The sequence below is a fragment of the Cololabis saira genome, chromosome 16 (assembly GCF_033807715.1).
Source record: "Cololabis saira isolate AMF1-May2022 chromosome 16, fColSai1.1, whole genome shotgun sequence".
NCBI classification, from domain to species: domain Eukaryota; kingdom Metazoa; phylum Chordata; class Actinopteri; order Beloniformes; family Belonidae; genus Cololabis; species Cololabis saira.
This window is the reverse complement of record NC_084602.1, coordinates 4,897,161-4,914,172: the sequence shown is the minus strand read 5'-3', so window position 1 is coordinate 4,914,172 and position 17,012 is coordinate 4,897,161. Positions and strand designations below refer to the sequence as shown.

At 42.8% G+C, this 17,012-nt stretch overlaps 1 protein-coding gene across 16 annotated transcripts in view; it reads left to right on the top strand.

The window, feature by feature from the left end:
- The window catches only part of mark3a (MAP/microtubule affinity-regulating kinase 3a), an 88,917-nt gene that overhangs the window by 44,775 nt on the left and 27,130 nt on the right, over window positions 1–17,012 (top strand). For all 16 annotated transcript variants that reach the window (XM_061742813.1, XM_061742810.1, XM_061742811.1 and 13 more), the window contains exons 10-13: window positions 2,510–2,609; window positions 11,273–11,385; window positions 12,455–12,602; window positions 16,602–16,819. In XM_061742813.1, the coding sequence (XP_061598797.1) occupies window positions 2,510–2,609; window positions 11,273–11,385; window positions 12,455–12,602; window positions 16,602–16,819 (579 nt within the window). The remainder of the gene's footprint in view (window positions 1–2,509; window positions 2,610–11,272; window positions 11,386–12,454; window positions 12,603–16,601; window positions 16,820–17,012) is intronic.

Here is a 17,012-nt window from a genome sequence, read left to right as displayed (position 1 = left end):
ATGCACGACTGCACAGTGGGAGAATGCCATCTATCCTCCACCCTCCTCTCCTCTGCTCCCCCCACATCATCTCCTCTGATCCCCGAGGTGTCTCCTTGTTCCTGCTGCCCCCGGTCCCCGGTCCACACTCTCCTCTCCTCTTCATGTTGTCACCGTGAATGACGCTGAATGTGAATGTTCACTTCTTTGCCTTGGTCTGAGTGGTGATCAGCGGTGCAGCTGGGCCATGAAACTCCCTCCAACATGTCTTGTTCATTTTCCAGCACAATTCTCAAAGGATCACCGGACCAATAATTAATTTTTTTTTTTTTACTTTATTTTGCAGTTTTTGTGTTAACAAACATCAAACTTACAAACGTGGACATACAGGACTGTCTCAGAAAATTTGAATATTGTGATAAAGTTCTTTATTTTCTGTAATGCAAAAGCAAAAATGTCATACATTCTGGATTCATTACAAATCAACTGAAATATTGCAAGCCTTTTATTATTTTAATATTGCTGATTATGGCTTACAGTTTAAGATTAAGATTCCCAGAATATTCTATTTTTTTGAGATAGGATATTTGAGTTTTCTTAAACTGTAAGCCATGATCAGCAATATTAAAATAATAAAAGGCTTGCAATATTTCAGTTGATTTGTAATGAATCCAGAATGTATGACTTTTTTTTTTTTGTAATTGCATTACAGAAAATAAAGAACTTTATCACAATATTCAAATTTTCTGAGACAGTCCTGTAGATACAAAAAACTAAACTAAACTAAAAGCAAAAACTTTCCACAAATTCTACAAATGGACTCCGGGCCAAAGTGAAGCTTTGGTACATCCCTCAACCACTGCAGGAATGACGGGGCTACATTTGATTTCCAGTTAAAAAGTATAAGTCTCCGTGCAAGCAGGGAAGCAAATGCTAAAACATTTGCTTGTAAGTTTGAGACTTTCCAGCCCCGAGGTGGAACAGCACATGTCTGTGTGATAGCTAAGTGCTCAGGCGAGTAATTCTTCTGAGATTTACAGACACGACGCTAACTAGCAACGCAGTTCTCTGAAAAGCCTCGGAGAGATCTTAATGTGACTAAAATGGGATTCCCTTATTGCAGAATTGTCTGCTCTTGAAATAACACATGCATGGATTCTCTTCCCCCTGCAGAGACCTTTGTATTTTTGCAGTGTTGTTTTGGTAAACGAGGCGCTCCGAGATGAAAAACAAAACTGGGTCCATAAACGACAGCCGCTGCCTGAGCTGAGCTTAAGGGCAAGAAATCGAGTAATAAAGCCTCTATTTCTTGGACATTTTTGGAGCTTTTGGAGTTTTTGGTTCAATCATTATTAAAACCCAGAGAGCAGTTGATCAGCTGCATGTTGGATAGGGATGGGAATTGATAAGATTTTTAGGATTCAAATTCCATTTTCGATTCTGCTTAATGATTCGGTTCTTTATCGATTCCCTTATTGATGTCTCATTTGAGGAAAAAAATAGACAACAATGAGGCAAATGGCGCTAATATGATAGGCAGTGTTCATTTGTTAACTAGTTACCTGTAGTAACGTTGCTGCTGGGTTGAGAATTACTGACGTTGGTCCGGAGCGGATTGAAAACGTTACATTTATTGATTGTTATTGGTTGCTGTTTGCACAAATGTTTTAGCATGTTGATAGTATTTTTTTCCCTTCGACTATACAGGACTGTCTCAGAAAATTAGAATATTGTGATAAAGTCCTTTATTTTCTATAATGCAAAAATGTCATACATTCTGGATTCATTACAAATCAACTGAAATATTGCAAGCCTTTTATTATTTTAATATTGCTGATCATGGCTTACAGCTTAAGAAAACTCAAATATCCTATCTCCAAAAATTAGAATATTCTGTGAATCTTAATCTTAAACTGTAAACCATAATCAGCAATATTAAAATAATAAAAGGCTTGCAATATTTCAGTTGATTTGTAATGAATCCAGAATGTATGACATTGTTTTTTTAATTGCATTACAGCAAATAAAGAACTTTATCACAATATTCTAATTTTCTGAGACAGTCCGGTATTGCAAGTTTCCCTGTCATCCTCTTTTTTTTTTTACTGAAATGTAACCAGACTTTTGAGCGTTTGTATTGCTAGGGCTGGCTTACACATGTTGCTTAGCAACGTATGTGCTGACGTCATTCATGCCCACTGGAATGGAAAAGGGAATCGTTTACAAAATTTACAAACGATTCCAAGGAATTGAAACACTGGGGAACCGGTTCTGAACAAGAACCGGTTTTCCATTCCCATCCCTAATGTTGGAGGGAAAGGTGCTCAGAGATGTGGGTGTGAAGGGGCAGGGTGGTCATTTAGACTTCGCTGGGTCATATCTAAGGGCTTTTAGTGAGATTTAAGACACTTGTGAAGCCTTTATTCATGAAGCATTACCGTGTACGTGTGTGCAGCCAGAATCTAGTTTTTGTGTTTATGTTGTGCATAAAGAAGTGTTTAAAACTCATGCGCGCTCTTGATTTTTGTAGCAAATCATGAAGGATCGCTGGATCAACGCAGGCTTCGACGAGGACGAGCTCAAGCCGTACTTGGAACCTGAACTGGACATCACGGACCAGAAGAGAATAGGTAAGGAGATGAAAGACAACGGGACAGACGTCCAACACGCCAAACCTCCGGATGTTGTTACAGAATCCCACAACTTCATCTGTGTTTTGTGCTAAAACCTTTCAGCATTTTATTTGTTTATTTTGACAACATTGATCACCAGCAGTCTCATTGACTACGTTTACATGCAGTCAAAATTCAGGTTATTGCTAATATTCCGGTTACTGAAACATTTGGAATATTCATTTTAAATGGTTATTAATCATTTGGGATATCTGGATCAAACCAGCGACGCACGGAGAACATCATGAAGCAATTCCCGCTTCTTCTTCCTGTATCCAAATTCAAAACAAATGCTGCTTCGCGCAACTTTTCTCTCACCTTCTTGTAAATCTTCTATCCCGGTACTTTCTACCGTCTACAAATGCAGAAATGTTCATATCCTTCATTACATTTATGAAGTGATTAGTCTCCTCCTGGTCTTGCGTTTCTCCGTGTTTATAAGAACTTCCTGGACTCAAAAGACCTGGGGCCGGATTCACCAATATGTTCTTAAGAATGATCTTAAGAAATGTCTTAAGATCTAAAATTAAGAAGTTCATAAGAAAGTTCTTAAGTCCAATTCCTCAATATTTTCTTAAGAACCGTCTTAAGATCTGTCATTTCTTACAAATGTATTATTTTTCCTACTTAAGAACTTCTTAAAATATGTTATTGCATTGCACGCGCCAACAAACAACATTTATACAGGTAGTTTGGTCTTAACCGTCAGTCACTCACTAAACATGGAGAAGGAGAAAAAGAGATGCAGGAACTTTTCAAGGTTATGGGGGATGAGATTAATGTGAGAAAAAAAATACTATTGGGAAAATTAATAATAATTAACTACCACGCTAACTAACATGCTAACAAACAGTTAACAGGCTCTTTGTGTAATTAATTACAAAGTATATCCCCAAACTATGACCTACTAGTCTAAACTCTAGTCTAAAATGTGTTGAAAAAGGTGATATTAGAGTTTTACCTTTTCATAGAATACATTTTAAGACAGGTCAAGGTTGTCTTAAAGTTAAGAAAAAAGTCAAGAACAAATTTGAGAACTTTTATTTCAAGAATACCATTTATTCCTAAGTTTTTTCTTAAGAAGAAACTTAACAAGAAAGTTGAGAAAATACTTAAGAACTTTTTTGGAGAATAGGACTTCTTCTCTTTTTTCTTCTTAAGACTGAACTTAAGAAAAAAATGACCCTTAAGAAGATTTTTCTTCTTAAGAATGTTTTGTGAATCCGGCCCCTGGATTCCTTGTGAACAGAGCATGTGCAGAAAACAAATTCATGTTCCGTTTGATGGGGATATTCCGTTTGGCGTTTACATGACCCAATATTAGGGTTTTAAAAGGAGTAACCCAGGGGTCATATTGGGGTTTTTAAAAACCCGAATATGATTAAATTCGGGTTATTGAAAGGAGTTATTGGTGTTTACATGGCCGTGCAAATTCGGGTTATTGATAATATTCGGGTTTTAAAAGGGTTATTGATGCATGGAAACGCAGTCACAGTTCCACCGATAAGGAAGTGAAGGAAAGGATGAATCCGTGAACAGGAGCAGCTGAAGATGACAGCAGGCTCCCCGTGGCACTGCAGGCCGGAGCGGGGGCTTGCGTAACAGCAGCTGTGGTTGGCTGTGCTGCACGTGTCGGTGCAGCTCCAGGTCACCCAGAAACAGAACGCTGGAGAGGGAACACGAGCGCTGCAGAGTATCTGAGTCCTGAACGCTCCATGCACAACTCTGCCTGACCTTCCCCACTAACGGAAGAGGATGACTGTTAGAAGAGAGGGGGAAGAGAGGCTTTCAGCCGCCATCGCTGCAGCCACAGCACAGATGACGACAAATCTGACTTCATCTTAGTTAATATTTGAACAGCATTTTGGTGCTTTTCCACTAGTACCTATTCAGCCCGACTCGACTCGCCTCGGTTTTGTGCTTCTTCACTAGGGGTCTAACGTGCCGAGTAGATACTTTTCTGTAACTATTCTGCCGAGGTTCTAAGCTGCTGAGTCGGCTGTATCTGACATCATCACACTACAGGCCACCGATTGGTCGGGGGGTTGGAGTCAGACGTCTGAGTCAGGAGGAGGAAATCAGAGAAAGAGACTCTGACGGATTCTTGTTCATTTTATTCAACCAGCAATGGCAGCAAAAGTCTGTGTCATGATCCAACTCTGAGGTGCAGATGTTCATAAACCTGGTGCTGGGTTGGGCATCGTTTGCATTTTAACGAATCCGATTCTCAATTTCGATTCCTGTTCTAAACGATTCTTGATTCCGATTCTTTGAGGTGCAGGTCAACCGGTCACAAATATTTCACAAGAGAATTTTTTTTCATTTAAAAAACGCCTTTACACAGGCCATTTTTATTTATTCACATTGCCAGTTGACTTGATACAGTTTAATTTGTTTGCTGTACTGTAACTAGGGTATTCAAATACAAGGAGGGGCCCTAACTAACTGCTGAATTGCTGAAACACACAAGTTGGTAGCAGTCTAAAAAAACAAAGAGCTGCACCCCAGCTGGAAAATAAAATAAAACAAACCCTGGAGCATTGACAATGTCATGTGACAGTTCAGAAACAATTCTTGTTCAGGAAGATTATCATGTCTGCCTTCTCAGGCAGCAAGCGAGAGCGCTCCGCACAGAGTAGTGGCTTCGTTCAAGCGACGCACGCCGGGCGGATCAATAATACAAAATAAACGGAGCGCGGCAGGCGGAGTAATACAAAATAAACGGAGCGCGGTGGGCGGAGTAATACAAAATAAACGGAGCGCGGCAGGCGGAGTAATACAAAATAAACGGAGCGCGGCAGGCAGAGTAATACAAAATAAATGGAGCGCGGCAGGCGGAGTAATACAAAATAAACGGAGCACGGTGGGCGGAGTAATACAAAATAAACCGAGCGCGGCAGGCGGAGTAATACAAAACAAACGGAGCGCGGCAGGCAGAGTAATACAAACTTCGTAAACAAACCAGTGCGGACATTTGAGAATCGAATAAAAGAATTGAAATGCAAACATCTTCTTAACGGTTCCGGAACCGGACGTAAGTAACCGGTCCCTATTTGGAACCGGTTCTCGGTGCCCAACCCTACTGAGGACAGAATTAAAAAGGGATCTAGACGGAGATAAGGAACGACCAGATCTACCAGGAGATCTGTCACTTCATAGCTGCTCACGGCTCCTGCTGACTTTTCAGCAGCACCGAGACAAAAACAAAAATTAAAAATCGTCGCCGCTTGAAGTTTCTCTCACTCTCATTTTTTAACTTGATATCAAACACAAACCACAGACCCAGCAGCACATCTATCATCTGCTCCAGGTTCTACATCTTTAGGCCCAGTCCCAATCCCCCCCTAGTCCTACTTTTCAGCCCTACCTCTACATTTTGCGCGTTCCCGTGAGGGTAGTGGTGTCCCAATTCCTCTTTTCATCTAGGGGTAGTGGAGAAAACGAGTGTAGTGGCTATGAATCTGTCCCTACGGATTTAGGGATTTCCGATCCTCACTAGCTGATCTAGGGCCAGAAAAATTTCCCAGAATGCTTTTCGTCGTCATTTGCGGACTGAATCAAAAAAAAAAAACATGGCGGACATTTCTTATTTTTTAGTGAATAAAATCAATATTTTGAGTTAGTTTCTGCATAAAAATGCGTTTTGATTACATTTCTAGCGAGAAATATATATTTTACTTTCATAATATTCACTCAGTGAATGTACATAATCACTCGCTTGCCCGTTGTTGCGAAGATCACGCCAGAATAAAGGCTGATTTATGGTTCCGCGTTACACCAACGCAGAAGGTTACGTAACCTACGTTGTAGGCTCTGCGCCGATTTAACGCGGAACCATAAATCAGCTCCGGAGCCGGCAGGCAGAAATCTCGAATTTTTCGGAGCAAATTTCTTAAGAGTCGTAGCTACAACTGTTAGATTTCATCTATTAAACCAACATTTATGTTCCTAAATGATTTATTTCAGCCAGCGGTAATTCTCCACAGAGCTGCAGGTTTCTCCCCGGGACGACGGCGCAGGTTGACCCGGCGATCACGTCTGTACTCCGGCCGTGAGCTGCTGCTGCTGCTGCTGCTGCTCCGAGCCGGCGGCTCTTCTCATCGCCTAAAACATCAGATCAAATTTCTTAACAGGCGTTATTTGGATAAACTGAGCCCAGGTTGGGGATCTTGACGGTTACTTTTACGCCTGAAAAAATATTAAAACTTAATAAAGTGGCATATTAACAGCGCTACAGCTGAAATTAAAACAGCTTTTGGCTCTCAGCTTCCTGATTTTAGGGCTGGTGCTGAAAGTAGGAGTAGTGGGAGTATTGGGACAGATCTGGGAAGATTTCAAGTGCCCTAAAATCTGTGGCTTCTTTTTTAGGGCTAGTGGTAGTGAGGGAGGGCTAGTGGTAGAAAGTAGGGGGTGTATTGGGATTGGGCCTTAGTGTTGTCTTCTTTGTTTAGATCACACAATCAAATACGTCACGGCAGCTTCACTCCAACCTCCTACTTCTGCTCCAGGTGCTGATTGTTATGGAAAAGAAACCAGGTCGAGCCGAGTGGAGCAGAGCCGAGTAGGTGCTGGTAAAGGTGCCATAAGCACTGGGGCCCGGGCCAGAGGAACCGCTCTGTGGCCTCTAGGATCATCTCCTGATTATCATGTGACAGTGAAGTCACGGTGGTTTTTAGGCTGCTCTTTAACAAAGGACCGCTGTCAACTAACGGAACAGAACTAACCCTCTGTACACGCAAGCGTGGACGCGGCAGAGTAAAGCAACACCTCGGACAGACTGATACGTTTAAGAAAAGAAGACGATGTCAGCAGGAATGGTTCAATAGAAAACTGGTGAAGGATGTTGACAAACCAAGTGAAAAGGAAACAAAGAGGCCGTCCAGGCGGGAGCGACTGCTGTCCTCCCTCGGCTCAGTCTTTCACACTTCTCCACTTTTCCCTGCTTCACACTTGAGTACGGTGCTTTTGTTGGGTTGTTAAGAGCTTTTCTCCCGGGGGGGGACTAAACAGTTCCAATAACATCTGAACATTTGATAGCAAATGAAGAAAAAAGGGGAAACAGAAGGGAAAGGCATTAGATGTGGGTGGGCCTTCACGTGTAACGCCGCTGCCATGATTTACGGGTCGGTCACTGCACTGCCAAGCTGCTGGTGCAACAAAAGGTCAGATCACTTACATAAATGTTCCCGGCTGCTTCACTCAACTATTGATTCCAACGACGAGTTAAGAACGCACCGCTGACGTCTCTCCGGCTGCAGGAACCACTGTTTATCTGTTTAAAACTACATTTATCACAGTTCTGAGCCTGAGGGGGAGATACTAGGTGCTAAATCCATTTTTAATATGCACGGCAGAGAAAAAAAATCTACGCTTACCACCACTATCTCATCCGTTTATTGTATAAGATCTAAGATATTTATTACAGCGGCACCAAAACACTCTCCTTAGGTTTATGAACATCTGCACCTCAGAGTTGGATCATGAAACAGACTATTTTCTGCCATTGCCTGTTGAATAAAATGAACAAGAATCCGTCAGAGTCTCTTTCGCTGATGTCACATCCTGACTCAGACGTCTGACTCCAACCCCCCGACCAATCGGTGGCCTGTAGTGTGATGACGTCAGATACAGCCCGACTTAAGCCTGAATTATGATTACGCGTTAAACCAACATAGAGCCTACGCCGTTGCCGTGACGCCGTCATGAATCCTTCAGACGTCTCCATCACTCCATTTCTCTGCGGTGCAGTACCCCCCAGAGCGCTAGTTGATACTTTGTTTAGCTTCAGGTTTTTCCGGTCACAGTGAATCAAAGAGATAAGGACAACTATTGTGCAAAAATACAAAACAACTCCAAAAAAAAATCACACACACACGAAGAAAAGAGCGCTGAAAGTTCACTACTGCTTCACGAACTGGAACCGGAAATGCGTTGCTACCAAGCAAACCAATCACAGCCTCTCGGTCTGCGTTGGGTCTGCAACACGTAGTTCCAATTTTTGGGAGGTGCAGGTCAGGGTACGACGCAGAGGCATCAAAAGTATTCACATTCATTACTCAGGTAGAAGTATAGATACTAGAGTTTAAAAATACTCCTGTAGAAGTTGAAGTATCAACTCAAGTTTTTTACTCAAGTAAAAGTATAAAAGTACTGGTTTCAAAACTACTTAAAGTATAAAAGTAATGTAAGGGGGAAAAAAGTCATTAAGGACAAAAGCCATTGAAAATGAATGTATCTTAGTATAGTCCAAATATATTAAAGAACCATATATGTGTACTATTGAGCATTAACATGTGTTTCAGAGAGCAGCAGATATGATGACTAGTTGCCTATAAGTATTGTAATGGTGCAAAAAGTCAAACTTCAGAGGCATGTTATCATTTATCCTAACCTTTATTGGAATGTACATCCAAGTTTAGTTGCAGGAATCTGAGGGAACGGATGTAAGAACAAAACTGGACAAGAACATCTGAAACAACCACAACCAAATTCACTCTATCCGGATGGAGCAATTTAACTGGATAGTTTTTATTAAAGGCCCAAATGAAATAGAGTAACGAGGCTGTTTTTAAAATGTAAGGAGTAAAAAGTACAGATAATTGTGTGAAATTGTAAGGAGTAAAAGTAAAAAAGTCGTCTGAAAAATAATTACTCCAGTGAAGTATAGATAACCAACATTTCTACTTAAGTAAGGTAACGAAGTATTTGTACTTCCTTACTTGACACCTCTGGTACGACGTGTACCCTACGGCGTAGGCTCTGCGCTTAGAACCTCAGCAGAATAGATACAGAAAAAGTATCTACTCGGCACGTTAGACCCCTTGTGGAAAAGGCGAGGCGGATGGAGTCGGGCTGAGTAGGTACTAGTGGAAAAGCGCCATTAGTGTTCATATGGGCTCGGGTTGAGCTGAGCTGGGACATTGCTTACGCTAACGTGGTGGTTGGACGCCCTGGTGAGCTGTTGATCCGTCAGTCAGTCCCCACCAGTCCCTCCTCGGGGACGGCTCGTCTGACTTGAAATGTCCGCAGGAAACACGGTGAGATGAAGGGAAGGCTGTGGGTCAGGCGCTGAGTGCTCCCTCAGCCGGCCTTTAAACTGTTCCAGCCAGCGCCGTGATAAGACCGGGCAGAGCTTTTTAATCTCTCCACTCATAAAGGGCCGCTGGAAGCAGAGAATGGGAGGGAAAATGTTTCCGTCTGAGCTTCAAAGCAAGGTCTGGCACGTAGCTGCCAAGGTTGGGATCCTGCACAAAGGCGGGACTCTGAGTTCCTGTGTGACTCTGTCGCTCGCATTAGTACAGCCCCGTGATCCCAGTTACCGAGTCATGACTAACCTCCCCGCCGTGTCAGGCTGAGGCTTGTGGGTGGGAGGCCCCGTCTGCCGGAGCTGCAGGTTATTCCTGTTCATCATCCCGGGAGAGCAGAGTGATCCGCCACTTATGGAGCTTTTCAACCAGCACCTACTCTGCTCGACTCATCTCAACTGGGCCTGGTTTCTTTTCCATAACAATTCAGCACCTGGAGCAGAAGTAGGAGGTTGGAGTGAAGCTGCTGTGACGTATTTGATTGTGTATCTAAACGAAGAAGACAACAACACTAAAGATGTAGAACCTGGAGGAGATGATAGATGTCAGGGGTCGGCAACCCGCGGCTCTAGAGCCGCATGCGGCTCTTTAGCGCCGCCCCAGTGGCTCCCTGGAGCTTTTTCAAAAATGTTTGAGCTCTTTTTCCTTTCCTTTTTAATCTTGACATTTTGACTTTTTTCTCAACATTTCGTCTTTTTTCATGAAATTTCGACTTTTTTCTCGACATTTCAACTTTTTTCTCAAAGTGCATAACGAAAAACTACTAACTAATATGGATACATGCAGCATGTGTTGCGTTCATTCTAAAGCTTATACAAGAATTTTCATTTTTTGCAGCTCCAGACATATTTGTTTTTTGTGTTTTTGGTCCAATATGGCTCTTTCAACATTTTTGGTTGCAGACCTCTGATAGATGTGCTGCTGGGTCTGTGGCTTGTGTTTGATATCAAGTTAAAAAATGAGAGAGAGAGAAGCTTCAAGCGGCGATGCTTTTTTTCTTTTTTTTGTTAGTTTGTCTCTGTTTGCTGAAAAGTCAGCTGGAGCCGTGAGCAGCTATGAAGAGACAGAGCTCCTGGTAGATCTGGTCGTTCATTATCTCCGTCTAGATCCCTTTTTAATTCTCTCCTCAGCACCAGGTTTATGAACATCTGACTCTCAGAGTTGGATCATGAAACAGACTTTTACTGCCATTGCTGGTTGAATAAAATGAACCAGAATCCGTCAGAGTCTCTTTCTCTGATTTCCTCCTCCTGACTCAGACGTCTGACTCCAACCCCCCGACCAATCGGTGGTCTGTAGTGTGATGATGTCAGATACAGACGACTCAGCAGGTACTAGTGGAAAAGTGCCAGTAGGGAGCTGCTCTCTGGTTGCTTTAGCAGCTGGGTCTTTTATTTTGAAGGCTGTACCTCAGCAGGAGTAATTGTCCCATTCCTGTCAATCTCGTGCCAACACTTCACCTTCCTGATGATTATCACAAGTTTGAACATCTTGTTGCGTGTTTAACGGGAGTATCTGTGTGTCCTGTCCCTGCAGATGTGATGGTGGGCATGGGCTACAACCTGGAGGAGATCCAGGAGTCTCTGGCCAAGATGAAGTACGACGAGATCACGGCTACCTACTTGCTGCTGGGCAGGAAGGCGTCTGAGGTGCCAACATCCAAGTGTTACCGTCTCTGTGCAAGTGGGAGCCAAACTGTGAGCAGGACTCACAGGACAAGAGCTCCGGCGGTTCTGGACTGGGCTTTCCAGCTCCAGTGACTCCTGCCCACAGTCGCTTCACTCTTACCCTGGATTCACACTGAAAGCGTCACAGGCGTCACAGGCGTCTGGCTGCCATTAATTTTCTATGAAAGCTCGCTGCGAGAGGCGTCAGAGCGTCAATTTGAGGTTGAGAGAACTCAACTTTATACAAATGAGCAGCGGTGACGCCGAGGCAGCGTCCAATCACAGACCGGGATTCCTGAAGCACGAAGCCTCAATGCAGATTGTACTTTCATGTTCACACAAACGTACAATCATTCACATGCGTACATGAGCAGAGCTGTGCACTAATACACTTATTTTATCAGGAATTAATCTATTTCCTCCAGCAAAATGACATATTTGCTGATTTGACTGCCGTTTTTACCTGAACTGCTCATGTGAAACACGTAACTGATGGTTGAGGAGCTGGATGGTCTGAATTATTTTATTTGCTACATTGATCCAACACAAAATAATTAAAAACCGTGCTTATTAATCACAAAACACAGTTTAAACATCATGACCAAATCCGCTCTGACCCGGTGTGTCAGTGTTCACCGCAGACAGACTGCAGCTTCACCGGGACCAACGATGATGGTTGATGTTGATCCAGGACCGACCTGGTTAAGGAGCATCAAACTCATTCTTATCTACGCAGAAATAACGCTAAAATATAAAGAAGGCTTCCCAAAGTGTGATCCATGGTGAAAGAGGAAACTGAAGATGTACAGCTACAGTATATATAGATATATGTAGACTATATGCACTTGTTTCCCTCCAGTTCTGCAGCACAGCTTTAGCCCCGTCCTCTGCAGGCGTGGACAGGCGTCGGCCAGCAGCGATGCAGGAATCCTGAACCTCCACAGGCGATTTGTGACGCTTTCAGTGTGAATCTAGGGTTACTGTTTTGTTTCTTACCACAGTCTGTGAGATAAACTGCTACAGGACTGAGCGGCTGTGTCTGTGTCCTCAGCTGGAGCCCAGCGAGTCGGCCTCCAGCAGCAACCTGTCTCTGGCCAAGGCCAGACCCAACAGTGAGCTGAACGGCCAGTCGCCGTCACACCTCAAGGTCCAGAGGAGCGTGTCCTCCAGCCACAAGCAGAGGCGTTACAGTGAGCAAGGTGAGTAGGGCTGGGGATCCATTCAAATGTCAACATTCCATTCCCATTCTTAAGATTCAGAAACTATTATCACGCTTTGATTCGATACGATTCGATTCCGATATTGATTGGGGTTAGTGTTATTAAAACTGTTTTTGAGCTGTTGCATGAATTATATGACTGTGTAGTTCTGCAACATATTAATACTAGTATTATATTGAGATTCAACAGCAAGTATTGCAGCTAATGATGCTGTAAGGACCAATCAGCTCCCAGAATGCTGATAGAACTGCTTTCAGAAACATCGTGTGGTAGAATTACCAAACAAATCCAGGGAGGAAACAGGAACTATGAAATCGGTTTCATTTTCTCCCACTTTCGAGAATTTGGTTTTTAGCATTTTTTGCAAATGTAACCCCAATACAGTATATAAAGCAAATAAATATAGACAATTTATGCAATTATAACTGGAAACTTTAATGTTTTCCTACTTTTAAACCCTATTTAAAGGCAAAAACATGGCACTATTTATGCTTTTGTCCAACAAAACATTCCTTTTTTGGGAATAAACCAAAAAATCGGTTGTAATGTAATGATGAAAAAAATAAATTGATATTTAGACATACGAATTGATTTTTAGGAATTAATATGATCGATCGATTTAGAATCGGAAAATCGATTTTTTTTCAACACAGGCCTAATGACGAGTGCTTTCAGAACGGAGGACGGTGTTGGATAACACCAGGGACTGACTGGACGTCCACTCCAGCCTTGTGCTTGGTTGTGCAGCTCAGTTCCAAACAGCTGTGATATAACGAGCCCTTACGTAACGCTCTGTCAATAAGCGTTGCTTCCTTTCTGTTACATCAGCATCGATAGGATCACTGTGGATGTTTCTCTTTATTAAAGTGCAGCAGTTCACAACAATGTTGACGGTGATGTCCGGTACAGGCGCTGTGTTCAGAGTGTTCCCCTTAGGGGTCACTGAACTCTGGGTACAGGTAAACTTTGGACCTTCCTGCCGTTATCAGAACAGCCCTGAGGATGTGGGAGCGCGTGCTGCACCCGACTGACCCGACCACTCGGGTCAGCCGGGTGGAGCCGGGGGGAGCTAGAGATGGGGATTGGGTCCCGCCGGGTCCCTCGGGACCCAACGCAGATCTGGCAGGAGCGGGATGTTTGAATTTTGCTGCGGGCGGCTAAAAAAAACACTGCGGGATCAGGTTGTAGCCTAGTGACAAGATGGAAATCAAGGACGTGGAAAAGAACCTCAAACAAGGTCTTTACAAAACAAAGACAAAGTAAAGCAAGTCAGATATTTGGAGAAACTGCGTTTAGTGTCTGTGGAGCATCTTGGCCAAGTCATTCATTTGTTAAATCAATTAGTTTCCTTCGTTAACTTTGTTTATTTATTAGTGTTATTTGAGCCACTCACAGCCTCGTTCACGACTGCTTCACGAACCGGAACCGGAAATGCGTTGCTACCAAGCAAACCAATCACAGCCCTCTCGGTCTGCGTTGGGTCTGCGTCGCCTCGACGCGTAGTTACAATTTTGGGAGGTGCAGGTCAGGCTACGGCGTAAGCTACGGAGAGACTCCCACGTAGCGGAGTACCCTACGGCGTAGACAGTACTCGAGTTGTAAAAAAAAATCAGGGGGTATGGTGGATTTTATCATATGGGGACAGATAATTTGTGCCGATTACAAATAATATAATATATTACAAATAATAGCACTGACCAAAACACCTGCAGAAATACTGCAGGAATGACATAGCAGCAGTTAAATGCAGCCTTCTGTAAGCTTTAAATATCCACTGGGCTTACATCAAATACATCAAAACACAACAATAAAAAACACTTTTCTGAACTTATCAATATGACTCTGTCCTTCACAGGATAAGTAACATGGATCACTGCAAAAACTCACAATCTTAACAAGAATATTTGTCTTATTTCTAGTTAAAATGTCTCATTTTAGTAAAAAAATCTCATTACACTTAAAACAAGACTCATCACTGGAAAAAACAATTTTCACCTGTTTCTAGTAGATTTTTACGGAGCCCCTAAAGGGACATGGATTTTTATTTTTTTTAGTTGTACGCGCGCGCGTACAACCTTTAAGTGAGCACGTAAAGTTGTTTACTTGCAAGCAAAGTGGTAATGTCCTTAGAATGGAGTCCCAGGTTAAAAAATATAGCTCAGCTAAATCCTGTAATGTCATTTCCATTCATAAACAGAGCAGGGCGCAACTTGATGGTCTCCTGTTCCAGCAATACTCCCTTGTACCGGTACTTGTTTTTACGCGCTCACGTAGAACAACTTTTAGGCGCTCACTTATAAGTTTTGCGAGAGCGCGTGAAACTTTTTAGTGAGTGTATAAACGTTTTACGTGCTCACTTAAAGGTTTTACGCACGCGCGTAAAACTCATTATAAAAAAAATAAAAAATCCGTGTCCCTTTAGGGGCTCCGTAGATTTTCACTTGAAGTATTTTGAAGATTTTTTTGCTTGTAATAAGAAGATAAATCTTGTCCCACTGGCAGATTTTTCTACTTATTTCAAGTGTAAATTTACTTGAAACAGGTGAAAATTGTCAAATAAGTTATTTTTCTGGTGTTATTTTTCTGGTGATGACTCTAAATGTTGAAATAGCAGTAAAACCACATTCATTGATGAAATGACATAAGGGATGGAAAGGGGGGATGGCAGTTTTACAGGGGGGATGATTTGGACCGTTTTTATTTAGGAGGGATGCCATCCCCCCTCAACTCCAGTATTGGGTGTAGGCTACGGAGATCCTCCCGCGTAGCCGCGTACCCTACGGTGTAGGTTTAACGCAGAACCAGAATTCAGGCTTTAGCTCCAGCTGGTCCCACACCCGCACCACAGGAGCCGCCGCCGCGGCTAACAGCCTGCCGGTCTCGCTCAGCTCAGCCATCAGCCGACCTGTTGGTCTCATCCAGAAGCTAATGATGTGTATCTAATCATCCAAGGGTTTTTGCTTGTTTTTCATTTGACTGAGTTTTGAACTGATCCCCGAAGCTTCCTGCCGTGTGGTTGTTAGACGAGCTCGGCTCAGGCACAGCTCTGGTTCCTGGCACATCTTGGCCTCCACGTTAGTTTGGTTGGATGTAGATTAGGAGCGCTGCTTTTTCCTGCGGTCTATAGAAACTTTTATTAAAAAAAAAAAATAAATAATAATAATAATACATTTTATTTATAATGCACTTTACATGACTGTCTCAGAAAATTAGAATATTGTGATTTTCTGTAATGCAATTACAAAAACAAAAATGTCATACATTCTGGATTTATTACAAATCAACTGAAATATTACAAGCCTTTTATTATTTTAATATTGCTGATCATGGCTTACAGCTTAAGAAAACTCAAATATCCTATCTCTAAAAATTAGAATATTCTGGGAATCTTAATCTTAAACTGTAAGCCAAAATCAGCAATATTAAAATAATAAAAGGCTTGCAATATTTCAGTTGATTTGTAATGAATCCAGAATGTATGACATTTTTGTTTTTTTAATTGCATTACAGAAAATAAAGAACTTTTATCACAATATTCTAATTTTCTGAGACAGTCCTGTATATTAATGAGAATCTCAAAGTGCTAGACTTTGATAATTAAAAGGAAACAGAAATAATAAAATCAAGATAAGAGATAAAAGGGATAAAAAGTCAAGACATGGCAGAAAAGAGAATAAAACAATTAAAAACAGCAACTAGGGAAAAAAACCCAACAGCATTGTTTAGGGATAAAATGCTTTGCTAAAAAAGGATTTTTAGTCCTCTTTTAAAATTGTCTGGTTTGTGGTGCCCTAAGGTTGTCGGGGGGGGGGGGATTCCAGAGACACTAAAGGCCCCGTCACCCATGGTGACAGGGAAAATGATCGTCTTCTCTGGCCCCGCTTATTTATTTGACCCATTTAAGGTCCTCTCCTAGGTGGATTTGTGGACAGAGTTGCAGTGTGTTGTGGCTCACCCAATGCCCGTTTCTGTGTCCAGCGGGCCAGAACGTGCCTCCGGGGATGGCCCACCCCAAGAGGAGTCAGACCAGCACGGCAGACAACGCCGGCAAGGACGAGGGCGGGGTCCAGCTGCGTAAACCCGGCACCCACGGGAGCCGCGGTGCCCCGCCCGCCAGCCCCCTGCTGGGCAACGCCAACAACCCCAACAAGGCCGACATCCCCGACCGCCGGAAAGGAGGAACCACCGGCCCAACCGTGAGTCATTTCCTGTGCAGGGGCTAGAAAAAGTATGTGAACCCCTTTGGATTTACTAGTTTTGGTTGTTTGGGGGTTTTTTTTTGTGGCTCTAGTGGCCCTTTATTTATGCAGACAGGAAGGGGGTAGAGAGAGAGAATGGGGATGACACGCAGCAAAGGTGCGCAGGCCAGGATTCAAACCTGCGACCCCT